General features: G+C 39.3%; 1 protein-coding gene and 1 long non-coding RNA gene across 3 annotated transcripts in view; both read left to right on the top strand.

Annotated features, from left to right (window-relative positions):
- The first annotated feature begins 1886 nt into the window (after positions 1 to 1886).
- MDFIC2 (MyoD family inhibitor domain containing 2) overlaps positions 1887 to 23701 on the top strand; it is a 43036-nt gene continuing 21221 nt past the window's right edge. The window contains exons 1-2 of one of the 2 annotated variants that reach the window (XM_035337718.1): positions 1887 to 2318; positions 2986 to 3073. In XM_035337718.1, the coding sequence (XP_035193609.1) occupies positions 2986 to 3073 (88 nt within the window). In that variant the 5' untranslated portion in view covers positions 1887 to 2318. Of the gene's footprint in view, positions 2319 to 2370; positions 2459 to 2985; positions 3074 to 23701 lie in introns of those variants that run through there. The other variant, XM_035337722.1, reaches the window with a different exon arrangement.
- On the top strand, positions 15280 to 23595 carry LOC118173296. Its single transcript, XR_004754113.1, has 2 exons — positions 15280 to 15990; positions 21989 to 23595. It is a non-coding gene; the product is annotated as an uncharacterized LOC118173296 (long non-coding RNA).

The following is a 23701-nucleotide window of genomic DNA, read 5'->3' as shown; positions in this document are numbered from 1 at the left end:
CTTACATTTCATGTTTTTTTGTGGATTGAAAACATGAGACCATTAATTGAACATCAGCCATGGAGAACCCTCCAAATAGAAAACTCATTTAATATTTTGTTAACTAGCTGGTGAGATCTTTCCCAAGGCTCAGGTTTGGTAACTTCTGTTCTCATGTTACCAACAGGCAGAGGAATCCTACAAGGCATCTTGTCTGAGAGTAGCAGATGAACAGGTTATCTCAGAACAAGAACCTATGTTATTCTTGCTGAACCACAGACTTAAAGCCTGGTTTTTATTTGGTTGATTTGCTTAAATCAGTATTGTCATGGCTTGGGGGGAGATATTTAGTGATGAGCCATCAGCAGCTGCAAGTGGTACTGGTTTCTTACACTCTTGGAGGCTGTCTGGACTGAGTTCTAGCTCCTGCTGGTTTCGAGAGCTTAAGTCAGGAAAAACAAACAAACCAACAAAAAAACTAAGGAAGAGCAACTTCAGCAGCTGTTCTTTCAAGGAACAGCATCTTTCAGGGCTGTGGCTTTGGATGGGCTTTTCTTGGTTGCTTAACTGTGGGAGACATTAGGATTTTGACAAAATCTCTAGAAAAACAAGAAAGGGGTGCTGAGTGAATGCATAGAAAGAACTTCCTCTCTAGTTTCTTTTGGAAACAAGCCATTTCTTCATTTTAAACAGTGCTTCTGAAATGTCAATTAACATCAGGTCCAAGTCGCAATCCTACAAGTCTAGGCTGACCCATACAGAGCCCAGGTGATTTTATTAGGACCCACCAGGAGCTCTACAGCCTGTCCTGGCAAATACAGCTGAAGAATCAGCACCACTGATAAATTTAAAGCATTACAGGTGCAACAATATGGAATAAATAGGAAAGTGTTTCTGGGAGAAACAGGGGAACGGCAATTGAAAATACATGACTCTCAAAGCTGCATCCAAGGGGAATGGAACAAAGATCTTAAAATATTACCCCTAGATGTTTCCCCCCTGTGGTTGCAATTATTCCCAAAGTACCCTGCTTAAAATAGGTTTTCAAACCATGCAAGACTAATCATTGCAATTTGGAGATGTAAGTAGGCACTTACCATGCAATTCACAATTAGCTAAAGATGGTAGAAGAATCTCAGGCATGTTGGCACGGGAGAAGTAGGAAGGAAAAAAAAAAAAAAAAAAAAAACATTTTTTCTTGCAAGAATGACATGTGATGGGAGAGTAGAGGAAGATAATTGTCATAACAAAGGGAATATGTTATTATTTATTGGCCACACTTAAGCACTGGGATGTTGGATTATAGTATCTGGTGACAAATGCTGCTTGAAATTTTGTAAATATTGCTTAAAAGGTAAGATAACTGAGTAATTCTGAATGTACTCTGCAACTAATACTTTCAAACTCAGTTTGGGAAAACAGAGTGGCATTTGCTTTTTTGTCCTATAGAAGAAGTAGGACAACACCTGAGTACCCTGAAGTTTTGTTCTCTTTGGGCTTGTCCCTGCTCTCACCATCACTAGAGCAGCACTGCTGGTAACTATAGCAAGAGAATTTTAACAGCCAACTAGTAACAGTTAATTATTTAATTTTTAGTGTCCAATAGTCACCTTGACCTCTGCACTGTTGACCATCAAGCCCACCAGCACAAGCACCATCCCTACTTGAGACCTCTCATCCCTGTCCAGTGCTTGTCTGTGCCCACCTGCCCTCCTGGGGGAGGATGGATTTCTGCCTCCTGAGCTCGGGGCATTCACAGCACTCAGCTCCCCACAGGATTAGACCTTTTTCTTTGCCAAAGTGGCAGCTGTAAGTAGACACTCGGGGTCTAATTTGTACATCCTTCATTATTTTAACTTTCATTTAGCCTAAACATTGACACATTTATCTGATTTGTCACTATTAATTTCCTGGTTCCCTTTTTGCTTTCTTTCTCCCCTTGCAGATCCACTGGTTTACAAACTGCAGTAATAGCCTTTCCAAACCAATATTTCTTTCACAAAGCTGTTGATTTTCTACCACTCCACTAGTGCTGGGACGCTGATTACCCCCCTCCTTCCCTACCCTACCCAGCTCTAGAGGTGCATGCAAACAAAAAGGGAAAGAAAAAAAAAATAAAAAAAGAAAAAGAAGAAAACCTCAGCAATAAGTTGGCTGATTCTGGCAGCAAGACAAATCTAGCACCACACAGCAGGCAGGAAGAGAGTGCACTGCTCATCCTTTCGGTTTTGTCAGTGTATGGGAATGCTGGACATCACCACACAGCGAGGGATTCGGCCGAAAGCACTCCTCCTCAGCTTCTGAACCCTGCTGCTTTCACCCCCATTTGGAAGATACAGGTAAAAATAGAGAAATGCTTTAGCTAACTGGATTCAGTGAAAATATAAAGCAGTTAGAAGAAGCCCGGACAGCCTAATCTTATTCCTAGCAGGCAATGGAAGTAAACCTCAGTGTATGGGCTGATACAAAATACCCTCAGGTACTGTAACTTGCATGTGATTCTTCTCGTTACAGCAAATAAGTCGTCGCAAGTGGCAGTAAAGGTTTTTTTGGATACACTTGGTTCGAGTTGCCTTTATAAATATTTATCATTATTTACATAATTATACCTCTCCGACAGCAGGCTTTACGGCAACTTTGAACCACAATAAACAGGCAGGCTGGATGCCTCCTCTGTAGCCAGACCATATCTGTTCTGTGTTGTATGTGCATCTCTTACCAGCATGCTATGAATGTATCACTCACTCCTTTCATAACGTAATTTATAGGAACCTTACAAAAGAATCCATCTACAAACAGCAACCATGTAATATTGATAAAGCATTTAGGAACAGAACATAAATTTAATGACTGAGGTATTATATGGCATAAATAATCTGCAGGAAAAAAAGTGTGTCTATGTAAGTAAACAATCTATTATAGCTGGAACCTAAACAGAGAACACAGTTGTCAGAAACTTTCTTTAAAAGAAATCCTGACATCCCAAAATTCTTTTCTCCCCCACAGATGTCAGAAGCAGAGACAGACAAGGCAAAAATCAAACCAGCAGAAAGTTTTGAAAATGACAAGCAAAATATTTCTTGGCTGAAGAAAGGTAAGCTGCATTGCTGGGTTATAAGCTACTGGTTTGTGCTTGGCAAGAAACACAACAAATTTTGCAGCCTTAAATATGGCGAGGAATTTCTACCATATTAATTCCATAGCTTGACACCCATGAGATGTACATGTACATTAGGTTTTGGTGCAGAATGGCCTAAATTACCAAAATTTAGAGTATACTGAAAGCTCGTTTTTCAATACGTTTCAATTCCCTTGGACGTTTTAAGATCAATTACAACACTAAGCTATACAGATCATCCTCTTATTCCCAATGAAAAGTTTTTATTAAACCATTACTGCATTGGATTCACATTTGTTGGGTCTCCTCAAATTATTGGGGTAAAAATCAGCCCCAAATCTTTGGATTTGGCAGCGTGCTAACTTAGAATATGTAGCATCAGTTGTCATCAGTTCATGAAATACAGAATCCCAACAGTAGAAATGTTACAGAAGATGTTATAAGGGGAATTTCCAATTTTAAAGGCTGAAAATTGACAGGTATTAAGTAGCTTGTTTGCTACAAATAATTGTCAAAGAAAGGTATTTCAAACACTACGTTCTCCTTGTTCAACAATTCTAGAAGATAGACATGCGATTGTAAAGGTTTTCTTATTGCATATTGCTATATGCATAAAAAGGGAAGGTCAGAATATATTTCTCGCTGGAAAAAAATATTTGTAAGTTAACACATAGCTTATTACAAGACCCTCTATGTATGTTTGTTGGTCATAGCAGAATCACTTCTTTGTATTTCATACACATGCACAGAAGTATACGAATGCGGAGACTTTCAAAAATACAAATTACGTATCTACAGTTAGGTGCAAATTTGGGTTTTAAAATGAATACAGTTGGATTGTAATCCTATCAAATGTGTTTTGGAAAGACTCAACAAGTGACCTCATTTTGAAAACATTAACTAGGAAGGTACTGAGGAAAAGGCCATTTATAGCAACTATTACGTCATCTGTAAAATGCACATCACTATTTTAAACTCTTGTTGTTAATTATATCTGTTAAACTATGATAGGGGCTGCATTAAAATAGACCTAAATTAATGTCTCTACCTTGCATTTTTCACTGTTTATGCAGCACTTCCGCAGAATGAAAATTGCATGCCTAAGTAGAGCTCACCAGCCAACATGCAGGCCTTGTTTGGCTGGACAACCCAAACCCTCCACTTGCAAGGTGTCAGCTGCACCAGTAGAAACTCTGCAAGATTTGCAATTTGAGCATCACAAAGAACAATATAGCTGATTGAGATCTGGGTCTGATCCTACAAAATAGCTTGTAAACAGCAAGCACATATCTGAAATGAAGATTTACTCCATCAGAATACAGTACAGCACAAGAGATCGCAACTTTATGAAAGAGGTATAGAGGTTTGTAACTGGTCCATGGTAAGAAGAGAGTCTCTGAGCAGGGTAGACATGAGCCCTCAGAGCCCCATATGGTTATTTATCCTCTGGACTAGACCTACTCTGTTAGCCAGTTACATCTCTCACACCTCTATGTTCCTGAGTCATTTAGCTTGGGTAATGCTCATGCTCCATCTTTTATTACTACTCCCCTTCCTACAGGGACCTACAGTTCTGCATTTCTAAGTCATTAGCAATACACATATATGTATATTGCTAATCTTTTTTTTTTTTTTCTTGGAGGCAGTAATCTCCTTCAGAAAGCAAGACAAATGCCATCTATTTGCACTCCTTCTCTAAAATGCAACAGAGAAATGGGCCTTGGACAGCAGCTGAGTCAGTAGGTAGCTGAAGGGCCTCAGAAGAGAAAGAATTTTTCCTGGAGATACGAATATGGACATTACTTTATATAATATTGAAATTTGGTTATTTAAAATGCGTTATGGTTTCTTTGCTTTACGCACTTCTGTGGCACACATCAGGTTCTTAGAAAAAGGTACACTATACTGTCTGGAGCAGAGGCTTAATTTCTATGTTTAAGTGTTTTAAAAATACATTGCATATAGATTTCAGGCATTCCAATAAACAATGAATTGTGGAGAACAGACTTGTACTGTTTCCGTCAAGCACAGTAAGAAGACTATATGTTCTTTTAGCATCCAGTTTTAAAGAAAAGTTATTTTTGTTCATGGTTTTGTATTGATTATTTGTTCCTTCTAAAAGAAACAATCATGAACCACATAGTATCAGAAATAAACATAAAAATACAGGCTAGGCTGCGGCTTTAATATCTTTAGTAGACTTCTGTTTCTTCCCAATGCTTTGCAAAGTAGTAGTTCATAGACTAGTAGTACAATGGGTCAGAGTATGTTACCTGTTGGCTTTCAACATTAGAAGCTGTTCAGTCAAGGCAGGGGGAAGGGATTTTAATTTGGCTGCCAGTTATTTATTTTCTAAGTTTTTTTTGGAAGAGGATGTTTTGTTTCCATCTTTAAGCCCCTAAAAACTAAAATCAAAGCCTCATTTTGAAGGAATATTTTCACAAAGCAAAACAGACACCAAACCAGCCATGTAGAAAGTATTACAGAGAAACGTTAATCTGTGCTTGTAGGAACTTCTTTGGGCAGAAAGACCCCCAAAAAAATCCTACTCATGCTTCTACCTCTAAGAAATTTGCACCCACTGCTGCACTCATTTATTTCTCCACAAGTGCAGCAGAAGATTCATGGGAGTTAAAGATGATGAGGGAGAAGAAATAAAGCTGCACAAGCTAGAACAGTCTTGGAGAGAAACATCTACATAATCATTGCTCTTGAATATATTTTTAAAATGAACAATGGTATTTACCCTCTCCTGTCATTTCTTGCTTATAAAAGCCTTTTAGGTGGAGGGCCTGAGGTCCCCCACAACACCTAGGAGAATGTGGAACTCTAGTGAAATAATAATAAAACTGTACGCACAGAATCAGACTGGCAGATGTGATCTGCTTTTGCTAGGCTATCCAGAAGTCCTAAAACATTCCTGTAACCTCCTAAGTCACCTAGCACTGAAGTATGGATCTGAGCAGCTACATGAGACACACCTTGGTTTGAGGGCCTGAAGTGGTCACAGCCCTACCCCAAGAACTAGTGGGGCAAAGAATTTATACCAGCAATCTTTTCTGAGCCTGTTCCTTAGCACCGTTATTTCTGAAGATCACACAGAGAAAACCTGTTGGGAGAGCATGCACCAGATCATCGGGTGCAAAGCAATGAGAAAAAGGCAGTTTTTGGCTTTTTTTTTTTTTTATGTCTGACCTTAGCACTGGTGAGAACCAACTCAAGGAAGCTGAGACATATAAGCAAAGCCAAACAACTGTTATTTTCTGCAGCAGCGGAGGCAGTTATCTCTCCTTGCTTCTTCATATGGGGAAGAGCTCTTCACTGGGAAGGGAAGCAGGGTTAGATGGCGGTAAGATCTCCCCAAGCAAATGTCTACACAGCTTCAGGTCAGAATGAAACATGGGCTGATTTGCAAAGAAGCACGGGCAAAATTATCTGCATTGCTACCCTGAAAAAATCAAGCAGGAATCCTCAGTGCATGCATTATTCCTGCTTATACTTGTTGTACCCTGCCATATAGAAATTATGTTAATGACGTAGCATAAAAAATAATTATGCATATATGTAAATAACATTCAATGCAACTCAAAGGAAAGCAATTTCAAAAGAAATGCCCTCTGCATGGACATGAATCCCCATCTGCATCACGCACACAGAAGATGTGCAACCAGCAAACCATCACACCCCCGGCAAGGAACATCTCTGCAGGCTCCTAATCCAGCAGAGCTCTTAGAAGACGTCAGTGAAATCTGGAAGCCACACAAGACATGCCCATAGAAATGCAGTGCCCAAGGATGAGTAACTCTCCCAGGGGCTGACCAAGGGATGCTCCCAGCTCATGCAACTCACTCACAGCCAGAGATATCTCCTTCACATGGACTAGGGCTCCTTCCACCGCCACGGTGACAGTGCCAGAATAGCAGTCATCTGGTGGGAAGGGAGGTCAAAGCAGAGCTAAATTCACACCAGCTTCAGCATGTGGCTTTTGGAGTTCCTTACAAACATTTAATCTCTCAGCATCGCTTGATGATTACAGCCATATGGATACATGGGAGCAGGCAGGAGTTTATCTGACTTGACGTTAGGCCGTTAAAGGTGGCCCTGATTTTGCACAGGGGCCAGCAGTGGTTTCTTCACTGTTTTTGCATCCATTGCTAAGGACTGAACACAAGGTAAAAAGTGCGAGGGCCTCATACTGCCCTCCTACGGTTACATCCAAAACTGTCCCTGGCAGCCCAGGAACGCAGATCCAAGTTGCACAGAAATGAAATTTCATTTCAGGATATTCTCACACAAAGCCCTCCTGTTTTATGCTGCCCAGCTGTGTACACAAATGCCCTCCATATATAACTTCCAGTGAAAAGTTAATGAAATGGCTTCCTTGCTCTCCTGCCAAAAATATAACTGAAATGCTAATTTCAAGACTTTCTCCAAAATAGCCCCTTTCTGCACTAAAATTCTCATAAATCAGAAATATTTTGTCAAAAATAAGCCTCTTTTCATTGTCTTGCAAAGAGTAAGGAGTCTAACCCTGATTTCTTTAATCAGCTGCTCTAGCCAGCAGATTTTCACTGTAGGCTAAAATTCAGCCCTGTATTGAGGGTCAGTGCAAGGTCAGCACTTAAACCATAAAATAAGGCTTAAGAGGTAAATAGAGCCTCTGTTCAGGATTATATTTCACCCCTCCAAGGACCACAGTTCATATGAAAAGGGAGATTGAGATTTACTCATATCATAGACCTGGCTGTAGTGACATTACTCTCATTATTCAAATAATCCCTTACTCCAGAAAAAATCCCATTGGGTGGGATTGTGCCACACTTCTGAGCAACACATCCCAGAAATCTGAGGTGGGAGTAGGCAACTCCTAACTGCACCCCCCCATAACACCCCACAGCCTTGCCTGGGGACATATTCCTGGAGGAACAGGAAAAAATTCATCTTTTGCAGCACTCAGATGCCTTTTCCCCAGCATACCCTTCTCCCTGGATGCCTAGGGGTTTTAAGAGATTTTTCCAAAAAGTAATGAAGCAGGAAGGATACCCTGCCATGAGACTGGTTTTGCACTAGGGGAATTACTCCAGAGAGATTTGAAAGAAATGAGAGAGCCTCCAAAACCTTCCAGCTTTCCCCTGATTTGCAGGGGCTGGAGTAGCCAGCATGAGGTTTGTGCTTTGGGTTCAGAGAGATTATTCTCAGCAAAGTGCTCCAATCCAACTTGCATCACTGCATTTAGGCAGCTAAATGTCATTTCTATAATTTATTTCTAAACTCAGAAGTCAATGAATGTAATTCTACATCCACACTTGGACATTTGTTTCCTGCATTTTGCTGACTTGGGTCCAGAAGCTTTTTCTCTTTTCTTCAAGCCTGAATTAAGTCATTGGACTGAAAAGCTTTATAGAATACCGATAGCAAAAAAAAATACCTCTCAGTTTCATGCATCAGAAAACACCAAATTCTTATAAGGTGAATGCTGTAATCTAAGCAGACTGTTCCCAGTTAAGAACCACACACACACACAAAAAAAAAAAAAAAAAAAAAAAAAAACACTTTTAAAAACTGATGACAAGGATCCCAGGGGATTCCTGGAAGATGCCTTGTCAGCTTCAGGACTATGACCAAATGAATTAATTGAGACAACCCTTCCTTTAAGCTGTAAAACAGCAGATTTAAAGACTCTCTTCCAATGGAGAGGGAGTATATGAAACCTGCAATGGTCCCAGCTCACCACTCCTAATTATAGTTTTATAAACTGAGTGGTCCTCGATCTTTGAACTGGAGAGTCCTCAGAGATGTAATACTTCAAGTACTGCCACACAGATGGAATGAATGTACAGTAAGGAGTGACATTTCTTTAGATGATAAGGTTATCTTAAAGTCACTCTCCTAGGCTGGACACTGCTTGTAAAACTGTAGATGCAAGGTTTATTTAGGTTTGTTTAAATTCTTGTGAATTTCCACAAATGAATGAAAAAGTTTTTTTGTTTGTTTGTTTTTGTTAACTGCCTGTGTTTGGGAAGATCTGAAGATGTGGTGTGGGATTTTGTTTTGGTTTTTATTCTATCATTCACTGCATAGAAGTCTTCCAGAAGAATCCTATTCTTCATTTTACTGGGGCAAAATTTTCAATATTTTCCCATTGATTGAATGAGTGCAACCAAAAAACCCCTAACTCCACATAACACAGGTATTCAGCTGTTAATTTACTTTTTAGTAGTACATGTGTTACAACAGAACCCCCATTCCTAAGGGCCTCCTATAGCCTATATTCAGTAGGAAGTACTAAGTAGAAAAGTGATTGGTAATTCCACTACAGTAATGGAGTCATGTTGGCTTGCAAAAGATTTAATTGGACCAAGCATGTCTAAAACAGATACTTGTAATCATCTTAGGGTATAAATTGGGTAGGAGGAGTAAACAACATTCACAGGATATCTTATTCTTACTGCTTCAATTCAAAGAGGGAAAGGTCAAATGCAAAACTCGTCTTCCCCTTCTAAGGCAATACAAACCAGAAAGATGCCAGTAAGAAAAAGAGTAAATAACTTGGTTAATAAAGAAAATGCATTGCAAGTAAAAGTGATATGTAGCTCAGAATTTCTATAATTCTTGATGCTCTTGACTATACCTGCTCCCTATTAGGGGTGTTGTTGGCATTGGGCTCCAGTACATGCATCACTGTCACAAAGAGGTTTGTCTCTTCAATGACAGAAGTGGAGCCCAATGTCTGTTTCTTTAATCAGCTTTAGCCTGCACTTCTGAAAGCTCAGAAAAACAGTAGCAGTTGTGTTCCATTACCCACATTAGAAGAAGATGTCACTGGGGTTATTCTCAGTTTCTTCTGGAGGGAGACTGAGACCTTGGAATCTAAATGTCCATTAGTTTATGAAGTTTTTAATTCCTTAAGAATCCAACCAGAAAACAGGCATGTTTTTTACTCTGAGCTTGAAGGCAGGTAATGATGGATGTAAACAACTGAGTACCAATTTTCAGGTGTTTTATAAACCTGCAAGATTATAATCTGGTATGTAGAGCCAGACTGTCACATAGAGGTATAGCAAAATCCTCACTACTAGTGTGTTCAGTCAGATACTGGAACTCTGGTGTTATAGTTATTGTTTAAGACAGGTGTTACATTGCAAGTTTAGACAAAGACCAAAAGTGGAATTACTTTAAATATTCATTATGTTTGCTGAGGTTCAAAGGAATTATTTTTCCACTTTTTAAAAAATAAATATTTAGAATTAAATCCAAATGGAAAGATACTTAGACACTAAGATTGACTGCTCTAAACATCCAATAATAAAATACTGGACATAATAAAATCCTTATCAGAACAGCTTAGTGGTAAGGAGTTCTTCTGGGACACTTCTTGTCTGTGCTGAGAGCACACAGCTGCATGAGAGGACTTGAATTCCCATCTTCCAGAAGAAAACTCTAGTCACCTGTTATCATACTCCCCTTAATACCACAGCTTAGAGATTAAGTACATATGTTTGGACTACTTAAGGCTCATTGCTCCAGAGAGAGCAGGAAGAACACTACAGCCCAGCAGAAAAGACACCTGCTGGAATGACAACAGATTGGCTCGAATCCCTGTGAGAGCGAGTATTCAGTTATCCAGTAAGAAGTGGAAAGCTATTAACAGGTTGTCTCAGTACATCGCTGAGAGCAGGTAGAGAGGAATTAGAACCCAGGCTGTACCCAGTCAACCTGCTCTGATCTAACCCATGCAGAGGACAAGGGACTAGAGCATCTCCTCCTGCTCTATCAGGAACGAGGGTTGGTAGAGGTGCCCAGTGCAAGTGGAGCATTCAGGTTGCCCTTCTCCCCAGCACCTCTCAGTAGTTCTCCTACTTGGGCTCCTCCTGTTCCCACACCTCTCCCCTCAGCTTATTGCTGCTCCCTGTTACTTCATCCTCTGTGTGTTGAACCTGGGAGTCTGGTGCCTGCTGGGCAGAAAAGCATATGCAAAAACTAGGTGCTGAAACCTTCGGTGTCAGCCAAGTTTCCTTATGACTCTTACTACAACTGAGATTCATCTCTTTGAAGAGAATTGCACAAGGCTTCTTTACCACCTAAGAGATACTTAAGTGGCACAGAGATCTTTGCTATCCCACTAAACTAGATTAATTTTTATTTTATAGGAGTGGAACAGTCTCTTAGGGTCTCCTGATTATATATAGTCTCATTCTAATTTCAGTCTTTAATCTGAATAAACATGTTAGAAAAACACAGACACAATTAACTTAATCATAAATTCAGATGGATTGTTTATTATCTGTCTACTTAATGTGCTTATGATTGCAGCAGTTAAACATGATAATGTTTTCTCTCACACATAAATGAATATACACAGTGCAGAAATATGTGCAGGAAGAAAAACTTCTTCCTGAATATGTCAGTAGGCTTCAGAGATGAAGGAGATGCAGTGCTCACTGTTATGCTCTGCAGAAAAACACAAACATTGCCTTGATAGTGTTGAGACATCTGAGAACTGATTACTGACAAATTATGTTTCTTCATGTCTTTGAAGAAACATGCCTAAATACAGTTTCAAAAGAGGGAATGTTATTGCAGCATCAAAGATGCAGGTAGCAACACCATTCTCCTATACTACTGCACCTATATTTAAAAAGTAGACATGTAGATTTGGGTAAATAAAGTTACTTCAGTTCTTCAGAGTAAAATACAGGTTAAATCTCTATCATCCTGCTGAAGCAAGCATCAGACATGGGAGGGTTATCCGTTATGCAATCTTCATAGACATAGTCGTCAAAAATGGTTAAAGCCTTTTAACACCCTTGTCCCTTTTGGTTACATGTCCATGTCAACGAATGTGTGGCAAAATAAGATCACATCCACAAATACTTACGTCAAAATTATAGTTAGAATCTGATTCTTCTTCCTGTTACCACAGGATAATGAAAGTAAATAATTTCAAGCATGTGTTCAGCTAAATCAGTGATTATTGCTCAAATAAGCTCTTTTCTGTCATTGGGGTAATTTTTTTAATGGCCTCATAGTATAACAGTGAGGTTACATTTGGCTTTGAAATATTCAAGTTTTAGCTAAATTTAAAACACTACTCCTCCCCCCACCCCCCCAAAAAAAAAATATTACTAGAATTTTACTATTAGAACTATTGCTAGAATTTTAGATCTTGGAAATCCATGCTTATACTCTGGGGATAATACAATGGAAGACATGGTAATAGAAGTCAAAAGAACCACAGGAAAAAAAAAAACTATGGCACCTGGTGGTCATTCTGGTTAGACCAAGTTGTGACTGAATGTATCGACTTCAGATATTTTAAATGTTTAATATTTTAAAATACTACTGCAAAACAAGACAAAAGTCAAATGTGAAGTGCATTTCAGTTTACAGCTAAGCAACGATTTTTTTTGTTTGTTTGTTTCCAGTTTATTTATCATTTAAAAGGAAAATGACCCATGAGCTTCATGTAGTCACTTTTTGGGGAAAAAAAGCTTAAATATCTTATTTCCAACAGAACAGCCAGGGCTGTAATGACTTAGGGTTTTACTTATGGTCCTTTCTAGCTGGAAGCATCGTCCCAAGGTGTCTACCAGAGAGAGGGACATTGCACAGGACCTCAAAGGCTGTCTCTGCAGACACCCTGCTGAACGCAGAGGGACTCCTGCTGAACTCAGTCATATTTGGGTCAGGCTTAGGCTGTACCAAAACCAGACACATCAACGTAGGAGGCAAAGGAAGCAGAGAGGCAGATGTGAATAATATTCTTATAGCAAAGATAAGCAAAATTAATATATATATATATATATATATAAATACACTGAGCCTGCTTCACCTAAGGTTCTCTGAAAGCCACTTCTGCAGATGGACAGCCTGAATTCAGGATGATTTTCCTCGACTCACTGTTTGTCTCTCACTTTATGATCAGACATGTCCCAGCAGAGATAGCAGTCACTATGCAAAGAAAATCACTATGCAAAGAAACAGCGAAACAGCAGTGGAAGCTTCCCAGCTCTCACTTGGAGGGAATCACCAACAGCTGGAGAAGGATAGTACAGTCTCCATGCTCTAAAAAAGTTTCATGAAAAATAAATAAAATATAAAACTAAGCAGCGTTTTTTACAGTATGACACAGCAGTATTACTTGCATTAGGCCAATTTACCACTTATGATAGCAGTAATAGCACTAAAAGCCAATAAAAGCGGTCTGTTCGTTCGGAGATTGGCTTTTATGGCTTATTCTAAATATTATCAAGTGAATCAAAAGCTGTCATTATAGTGTCTAAAAAGCCTTCGTACCTTGTAAGCAAACAGTGTGACTTTGACAAATAATCATTAATATGCCTGTGTGAGACCAGGGCTAAAAGAGAAAGAAAAAGGAAAACCCAATATTTCACTTTACATAAGTCATTAAGATCATTTCAGTTAAATTTCATACAAAATAAAACAGTTTTATACACCATTGTTTTCCCAGTTTTTTTTAGTATGTGCATATACTTTCACAAAACAAAAACTTGTCAGATAACTGAGCAATGAGTGGCTGAACTATAGCAATAGTCTCAACAACCTTGGGAAAACAAATAATGCAAATAATGAAAAGTAGCACCTTCTGGGTCAGCCAGGCAGGTGGCATCACACTCTCACCCTGCCTGCCAGAGCACAGCATCCTTCTCTATCTTCTTGCTTCAGAAGACGACATTCCCATACCTCTGGAAATGTGTAATTTATGCCCTGTCTGATATGTGGCCAGTTGCTCTTCCAAGAAGCTCAGAGGAGCAAAGCCACAGCTCTGGCAGCTCTCAGCTGCTCTCCACCCGCCTGGGTGTCAACAGGAGTGCCCAGAGAGAGAACTGGGCTCTGCATTGCTTGCAGACAAAACACAGGCAGGGCAGACATCAGATGTATAGGATTTCCTTGTCCATAGTGACCAGAGAGCTATTCCTCCTCAGAGGAGGATTGCACAGCTCAAGTCAAATATATCTAGTCTTTGAACCTCTGGAACAGCATCTCCAATGTGCAGTCACCAGCAATGGTCAGGAAGATTTGGGCTTACCACAAGCTGCCTAAAACATTCGTCACTGCCAACATTCAGTGATTCAAATGCAACTTTCTGAGGTGGTTGAGTATGAGGAAGGAGGAAGGTGAAGAGACAAGAGAAAAACAGCCTTATTACCACACCATGACACCTGACATTGCTTCATTACATAGTAAGATGGGCAAAGTGGAAATAGAAGAGGAGATTCACGACACTGTATGAGATGGGACATCTGGTGCTGGGATGACATCAGGATAGCTGAGCACACTGCCACATAAACAGAGTACGTACTGGAAAGGTTGAGAGGGGATTGTACAGCAGATGTGACAGTGTAACCACACCCTTTCACCCAAAATGTTTTTTGGTGTAACACCAGAAAGAGGATTTGAAAGTCCCAGTTACTCTCGGCACCCTGCTGGGATTGCATACTGCAGTGCTTCCTCAGCCCCCGGGAAAACCACAGTTCTTAGCCATCCAGGCCCTGAACTCAAGACCAGGATGGGCAACTGGGACGAACTAAATGCCTTGGGTGAGGCACAGCCACCTGTCAGGTCTCTCACACTAAGTACAGACCCTGGGCAGTCAGCTAAGCGTCCATGGTCTTACAGCTCAAGTGCTGCACCACAGCTTTCTCGCCTATTGCTGTTTGCAGTTCTTGGGGCCTCACTGGAATGGCAAGCGAGCACGCTTGCAGTTGATGGCGTTATGTGATATGCTGTGCAGCTGCACTGAGCGCACAGGCTAGCAGAAACATGTGGTGCTGCACTGCCAGGGGAATTATTCCACCTAATGCAGCCCTTTAAGGGCCACGTGTGCTTTGCAGACAATTTATGTGAGCAGAAAACCAACAGACCTCCCCTTCCAAGCGTCCAATTTCTTTGGCTTTTTTTTTTCTCCCCATAGATTAGAGATCTCTCCAGAAACACTACATTAACAATGAGGTGCAAAGATCCCAGGTAGAAACTGCTGCACAAAGTTTTGCATGAGGCATACTAAAGGACAGTAGGAAACCATAAGGATCCTCCACCTGCTTGCATTTATCCAAGGAAAAGTGAGTACAACTCTGTAAGTCTATAACAAGTAGAGCTTCTTCCCTTAAAAAAAAAAAAAAGAAAAACACTACTATGGATTTATTTCAATGAAAAGATCAGGTAAAAGCGGTTTGTTCAGATACTCACAAGAATTAGATTTTGGTCTCTTTGGACCTTCTCTTTCAGGCAGAGTGGTTAGCAGCTATTGAGCTCCCTTCCAGACCCATTACACAAACTGAGCATCTGCTTTTCTGTGCCCAGGCACAATCTGGTTCAACAGAGGGTCAATTATTGATGCTTGAAGAGCAGAAGCTGCACACTGAAGTGAATAATACCAATGTTACTCTTCTGCTGCCACCAATAGTAGCTTGCAGTACTGATTTCAGTCTCAAGCATTCCTATGAAATGGTAAGAAAAGATTTTACACACAGAGGTTTGAGTGGTCTGGTCTGTTTGCTTTTCAAGTCATGGGTCTGCAATGTGCGTATTCATCACGCACAGTTCTATATTATTTTTCCCCAGGGTTTAATCCCCCCATATTTTAGCCCCACCTTCATCTCTGTCACACACAGGTCCTTTATTACTGCTGAGGAAAATCAGAGCAGAGGACTCTCTGGGTTGCTGTGCAACCTGAAACAATCTGTGCAACACTGACACAAACCAAAGCAAACACTGGATGCGAGTTTTTCAACCAGGATTTCAAGAGCAAAGTCACCAGAACTACTCATATGCTCAAAGTTAGGCTTGTGCTTTGGCATTTTGCTGAACTGGCTTCTTACAGAAGAGGAAGATGAAGAATGCCTTGGCCTAGATTAGAGGCCACATCTTGGGTACGTTGTTGCCCTGTTTCTAACTGCTAGCATAGCCAAGAAACTGTATCCTTTCCTCCACTTCAGAGACCACCTGCAGAAATACATTTTTCCCCTCAAACTCTGCACAAGAGCCCAAAACTTGGCTTTAATACAACACATATTTTCCATTTTTTCTCCCTCTAATGAGACACATTGATATTTTTACCTGCGTGTACTGTGTTTTGTTAATGGGAAATTTTTCAAACACTATGTGGTAATGGACTGTGGGATATGGGATTATATATTTATTATTCTCAAGAGCACTGTACACTGTACCAGTAAGTTACAGGCAGGCTGGCAGAACAGGGTTTGAATTTTGGCAGAAGACCTCTCCTGAGCTTACTGCGATTTGCCCGTTAGGCTGCAATTGGCTCTGCTTTAAAACCTTAAGATGATTAAGCTATGGTTGCTTTGGTCAACTATGCTACAAACAGGCTGCATTGAGCACTTTGTTCCGGACTGGTCATGTCAAAACTAGGGTGAGGTGGTGGCCAAGGACTGGAAAAGGAGGAACAGTGCAAGAAGCTGACTGTTCTGGGCTGTTGTGTGATATAGAAAGTGATGCTAAATCCAGAGATAAAATTTGTCATAAGCTTTATTGACAAAAAAAAAAATCTGCTCCTTTAGATTGTATTTATACACAGTGGTGTCTAAATCTTCATTTACACAAGCATGTGACAGTTGAAATACACCCTCACCTTCTCCTTGCCATAACAGGTCAGCCTAGGTTTTTCTATGTGCTGGCTTTTACAGAAGTGAAAGCCTTTTTTTTTTTTTTTTCCACAACTGAAAGGCTGTCATTTTAAGATAAAAAGTCTGCTTTTCCCCCCAAGGGAAAGTTGGAGAAAAACTTTCATGGATTTGCCCTTTGTAATATTCCGGTTTGTCTGGAGCAAGAGGAGGAAATAAAAACCTAATGGAAAGAGACATTTTTTTCTTGGATCAAAACTGAATACTTGGAAGAATGCGCTCTCAGACTACACTCGTAAATGCTTAGTAGAAGAAACAATTGTTAGGTCAAATGATTCACAAGGTCCAGCTTCACTAGGGTACTTGATATTTACCTTTCCTAATGAGACAGGTGAAAAAAGCGTTTACTTCTTATTTGAGAGTCTTAAATCCTTTTCACTCTTTAACCATTTAAATAGCCTACTCGCTTCCTGAAGGTGATTAATAGAAGCTGAGGTGAATCAGTTACTTAGAAATGTGAAAATTCTTGGTTAGATTTTTACATCAGGTTCAACACTTAGTCTATAGCAAACCAAGCGTGAGCTCAGCCCAAAGCCTTTTTAAACTCAGAACAGATCATATCTCAGCTTCGCAGGCTGGTTTCATCTTTCCCTGTGTCACCAATTATCTCGAGGCATTCTATAGACGGAGTAGCAAAATCTTCTGTACCAATGATAAAGTAGATTTGCTAGATGCACATAATACTTAGATATTCTAAATATCCAACATGCCGAGTTGGATACAACATCGCCAACTGCTCACCCTTGTTTGTGGTTGCCAGTTGCCAGAACCTAATGATGTGTTTTGCAAGTTTCTGAGAAAAAAAAGATAATTGTAGCACCCAAAATTAAGTAACTGTAGGTGATGTAAACATCAGAAAGAACCCAAAACTTCTATTAACCTTAGTGACAGAACTGTCAAGCTCTTAATAAATCAGTATTGAGTTATTAGCATATGGCTTTCCCTGATTCAGTCTTGTTGAGTGTCTGCTTTGTTACTTATCCAGCTCTCTTCCAGAAAAAGAAGTAGCAGCACCTTTTTTTTTGGCCTGTGATAACCTAGTTTGTGCAATGCCAGCCCATCCAAAGTCTTCCATTTAATTTTATGAACTTTGCATTGGTGCCCCAAGATTGTTTTATTTTTTAAAAAATGAAGTTTCACTCCAGAAAATAAAGCCTTCTTAAACCAGAAGATGTTAATAGCCTTGTGCAGAAATTTTAAGAGGTCTCCAGGACCTGCCACACTGATCTTCTCCTATCAGCATCCCATTAGAACACAGCTGCATGAAAACCAACAAGTAAAATTAGAACTGGATCTTTTGAGAACCTCCAAATCCTTAAATCCCTTTGACTTCCAGAAAAGGGACAGTAGTTGTCAGCCAGGTATAACACTGTATTGACCTGTAACTGGCCTTGCAAGGTAAGTAAATGTACCCTACTAAAGTTAGCCAGTTCTACAGTACTTACAAGGTACATTATGGACAACATACATAAAGTCTGTATTTGTCCTATGGTGAAGGCTATGTGAACTACAGCTGGATGAGGTATATTTACTTAGTCTAAGTAGTATAAGCTATGCCATATCCCATGACCATTGGTAATATTAGTGTGATCTTTTTATCTTCTAATACATATTAATTTGTAATATACAAAACCATTCAAATAAATAATTGTGCAGACTGAATAAAAAAGCAATTTAAACTTTTTTCCTTAACTGGAGACACTTTTTACAAATAGTTCTTTTAAGTAGTCTTAATAGTATCTCTTTAATATTGCCATTAAAATTCACCAGAGTTCAAGAGCAGAGCAAATTTACATCTGTTAAAATAATGGAATTGACACTGATATTACATCATTGCTATTTTAAATAATCATTCTTCATAATTCTAACCTACTTGCTTTAAGTTGCAAATACAGGGCTTGTTCCTACTTTGATGAAAGTCAATGGCAGAAATGCCTTTGGCTCTCAGGGAGCAGCACATAGCTTTAAATATGGGGGTCTCCAGTTGTATGTAGTGGGGTTTGACTGTGTTCACTTATACAGGGAAGAATAATTCACTCTGAAGGAAAAATTACTGAGGAAAGTTATATGAACTCTAATCAAGCCCTGATCAAATGAGATAATTGTACTGGACTAGGCTGTTCCCCCCCAAAGTCATGAAACTATACTGTACTCTGAATTCCAAGGGAGGTACAGTTCTGTTTAGTTTCACAAGAAAACAAGGTTTTCTATAGGTGTGCAATTTTGTGGGTTTTCTTCCTTAATATTTTGGGAGAGCTTGTTTTAAGAGAAGCATAATGGGAACCCTCACAAGTTCACCTTCTCTTGGGAGAACATTAATAGTTTCACTGAAATTAGGCAAATATTTTTTCTTTGAAGGTTTCAAACTGAACCTAAGGAATTAAATAGCTAGACCATACACTGATGGAAAGTCACTAAGAAAATGAATCCACATTGCCCTCTTCCTGATTACAGGAGAAAATGATGCAAGGTCTTTATTTAAAAAAAAAAAAAAAAAAATACCAATTTGAAGACTATTTAAAAATGGAGAAAATATGGATTTTGCTATCCATCTAATACCCTAAAGAAAGGTTACCCGTGTGGTCATCAGGAAAAAAAAAAAAAAAAAAAAAGAGTCAGTATCCATGCTGTAGCTCGTCATCTGCAAAATCACCATGACTCCATTGTCCACATAGACTCACGTAGTTTTCAGGGACAGGAACTTTTCAACTGTATCTGCACTGGGCATTTAGTTTGACAGATTTTGGCCATGGCAAAAATCTCCAGTCACTACAGCTAACTTTCGACTATCATGCTACTAAGATGTGTCTTCAAGGTTTACTGGACAACAACCATCAGCTGAGTCTTAACCATAGCTTCTCACTGCAGTATAGGGCCTGTTAGTTGTTATCTGGGAGCCAGAGAACTTTATTAGCACTATCACAAAAACTAAAACAAGGTCAATCCCTTGTTTTATTTATAATAGGCAGTACCAGGGATAAGGATAGAACATCTATCAAACCTCAGCAAATTAAGAGTTGAAATGCCTTGGCACCTTTAATAGTTACACATTAAAAAAAAAAAAAAAAGACATGACAACAAAATGCAACCCTTTGCTCTGAAAGCATAAACAAGCAGCACCACCAAGGGCAGGGAGAAAAGATCAAGTTATTCCAGAAAAATCAAGTTTTGAGACCCTGCAGTGCTGACTGCATTATTCCACTTGGAATTATTTACTCAGTTATGTTTCTTTCCACTACCACAGCAGGACACTTTTGGGAGCAGAAAAAAATTAGTTTGGATGGAAGGCAAATGTCTTCCGAGAAAGGACGATTAGGCAATACTCTGCCTCAGGAAGAGTTTCAGGCACTGTCACTTAGTGGTGTCTAGGAAGAAATGAGAGAAGACACCTATGGGGTTAGCCTGCAGAGACTTTCACAACATGCAGGCTGCAGGCTGGGACTAGCTGAGCTAGGAGGTCCTTTCCAGGCCCATCATCTGTGATTCTTCTTGGCATCATTCTTGGCCTTTAAAATACCGTGTCTTCCTCCCAACTGTGGCAGTAACACAACATGATGTACACTGCAACCCAGCCTTAAGGATAGCCTAGAATCACACCGTACGCCAGTGCTGTGCCCATTAAATAAGTTACAAATACGGCTTTTGTAAGCAATTGACTTTTGTAGCTTCCCAGCCACAGCACTGAATGCTAATAAGGGAAGAGCTGTATACCTGATGTGGAGAACAGGTTGTTGGCAGAACACTCATCACGGAGGAAAGCAGGAATATACAGATATATCGTTCTAACCTTATCTACTCAAGTGTATATATAAGATGGAGACTTTTTTATATTATAGTCTAGGTTCTTCATTCCAAAACTATTATTTCCTTCCACTAAAACCTGTTAACATTAAGATTTTACCTAGCTGCATAAATCTTCATGGAAATAAATATGTTTCTGTCATCTATTTTTGACTTTCATGCTGTGACAGTGAAGGTTGGCCTGGTGTTGCTAAATATGCACACTGCTCAGGTAGCAGAATAGCTACTGCAGATTGCCTGGCACCTGCTCAAGGATGAGGTGAACAGAAAGTATTTTCGTTCCATTGAGAACAACTTGGCCAAACGATATTTGTAACAGGGAAAAAAAAAATAAAATAAGGAAACTAAACTGAGTGGGAATGGAATCTTCTAATATTTGGGGATCATGAAAGGGTGATATCAGAGTTCTGAACCTGAACAGGTTTAAGATGCAGTGGAAAAAAATGGCAGGTGTTGGGGAAAAATATCTTCCTTGGAAGAAGTATTTTCAAAACCTGGTAGTTAGATTTTGTTAGTTCTAATCTGTTTTTAATGAAAAAATTCTGAAAAATGAGATAAAGCACGTAGCATGAATGCCAACAGAAACATATTGTAAGTATGATGCATTATCAACAGTTCTACTGCTACTGGGTTAAGGAAAAATAATGCACTTAAAAGCACCCCCTTTTACTTTCTAATACATCTTTGGAAACATCTGTGTTTTATTCATTGTTTTTAAGTATAGCAGCTACTAAGAGAGAAACTAATGATGATTTCATTTTTAAGGACCTGGATTTCCTCTTGAATGTATAGGTTTAACTCAGGAGTAAGCCCATTCAAGCAAATGAAAAGAGGTTGGAGAGAACAAATTTGAAAGTGATCTGAAGCAGGCCCTCAGATATTTATGGATGGAGTGAGTCATTCTTATTCTGGTTGATTGATTACATCAGTGGAGAATTAGTATCCATCAGGCAGGGCCTGACTCTTTCTCTTATATCACCATGCTTCAGAACCATTGTGTGGAGCACGATGATATTTTCCTCCTAAAACCAACAAGATGAAAGAACTGAGCCCCCAGCCCACTAAACTTAAAGTGCATTGACTGCAAAAAGCCACCCCTGATTCAATCAACGGATCATATGGTCTCCATAGTCTGTTTACCAACTAAAGTTTCCATACAAATTGTTTTAAGACATTTTATTCATTTAAAATTTTAAGTTGCCATAAAACAGCACGTATTCTTGCCTGGCATCACACTCGAGAAGTAACTCTTCTTCCAGCTGTTTCCAGCAACAAAATTGCATAGGTATTAAGGAAAAACTGAATCAATACCATGAACGTGACTAGTCCAACTCCGTCCTCACCAAGAACAGTTCTGTGAGAACCCTTGAGCAGCCCAAGCCCCTGAGCATTTTCTGATGATTTGTGTGTCATTTTTTTCTTTCAGGTCCACACCAGGTTTGGTGGTGCTGGAATGTGTGATCCTCCCATACTGTCTCTCAGAATAGGCAATACCAGCTATTCAGGAAGCAGCCCTGAGAAACCTTTTGTGGGTTGCTCTTAATACCTGAGCTAGATTATAGGAGAAGAAAAAAAAGGCTGGAAAACCTTCAGCCATCATTGGACTCCCTGAGAAGATTTTCCCTCTTAGCAATGACTTTATGGCTAATCAGAGGCAGAAGACAAGTGGCAGCCTATGAACTCCCCAGACACCAGGTTTTTACCAGGAAATCCATTCCCCAATCCAACCTCACCCCATCTCTGTTTCTCTATGTTTTCCCTGGGCCTCTCCCACCACCAGAAGCAAGGCAGCCTGCCTTCCCAGTAGGTCTGCGTACGTCTCACTTCTGGGAAAAGAGATCTAAAACCACCTTCAAAGTGGAAAAACCTGAGAGCAGATATTTCTTGGATCCAGCTCAGCCAGTCCAGAAACTGTGTTAGAAGCAGGACAATATTTTATACCAGCTTATTCATGGGGAAGCTATATGAGCATAGAGCATCCTAGTTCACTGCTATCCTGTCCCTGGCCATGCAGTAGTCCAGCAATGACACTGAGCTGAAGAACACCTGACTTCAAGTACAGACATTATACTTCCTACCATTACACCTTCTCAATATATTTATGCACCAGGCACTGTAGGTATCATGTTTTCATATTCATGTTACACTTAGCTAATACTATCTAGAATTTCTCTGCATTAAATGGAGTATTTTATCTTTTTGAACAAGTAAGATTTCTGCACCATAATGTATCCTACAGGCAATTCTTTTCATATCTAAATCCCAAGGATGTTTGGGGGGAAAAAAAAAAAAGGAGATTATATTTATTCAGAAATTAAATGAGATTAATAATTTTAAAAGTAATTTACAAATAGCAATCAGCCTCTGCAATGAAGGTCAAAAGAAAAAGGACACATTAGCAATTGAATATCTTCTGTCCCTTTAAAGTTTTAATACCTCATACCTGTTAATAATAGGAAATATTCTTCTTCAAGAGTAGCATTTTCAAAAATTGGTAGGATCCTTTTGCTAATTCTAATCTTCTTTTAATAAAATAATTTGCTAAAAAGGATTATAAAAAAGCATGAAAATGGAATGCCAATAGAAATGTACTGCCTATACAATAAATAGTTAATGTATTTTCTAAATGAATGATTTAAAATAGCTATTAAAGTAAAGAGAATGAGCTTATGTTTCTAGTAATGACTTCTCTGCCTCAGAATGAAATCTGTAAATCCCCGATTGCAATTTCACGTCCCAAAAGAACAAGCAGTCCTGGGACCAATGCTTATTGCCTTTATCGTTAATACTAGCATACCACATGTGATTTTTATATCACTGGTTTGAATATTTAGATTTATACTTATGTGTGCTTTTTATTTTAAATCTCATACAGTTATTCTGTCACAAAAATAAAGCTCTTTCAACGAGGCTTTTTTGTATGTACATGCATACGTGTATACACAGACATTCAGTATAAGTACAATTTTATTCATAAGAGTGCATAATGATTCAGGCTGTGATTGTTAATAAAAATGCATTTCTAACCATCAAATTTGAGTCTATTATTCTAAGTTAATTGCATTTGCCCTAAAGAGACTTGCGACTGGCTGTCAGCCTATTTGTGTCAGTTCCATTTTATTCATCAGTCAATCTTGTC

Source organism: Oxyura jamaicensis, chromosome 12 (assembly GCF_011077185.1).
Source record: "Oxyura jamaicensis isolate SHBP4307 breed ruddy duck chromosome 12, BPBGC_Ojam_1.0, whole genome shotgun sequence".
In the NCBI taxonomy this organism is placed as follows: domain Eukaryota; kingdom Metazoa; phylum Chordata; class Aves; order Anseriformes; family Anatidae; genus Oxyura; species Oxyura jamaicensis.
The sequence above is the reverse complement of the archived record's forward strand: the minus strand, read 5'-3'. Positions and strand labels throughout refer to the sequence as shown.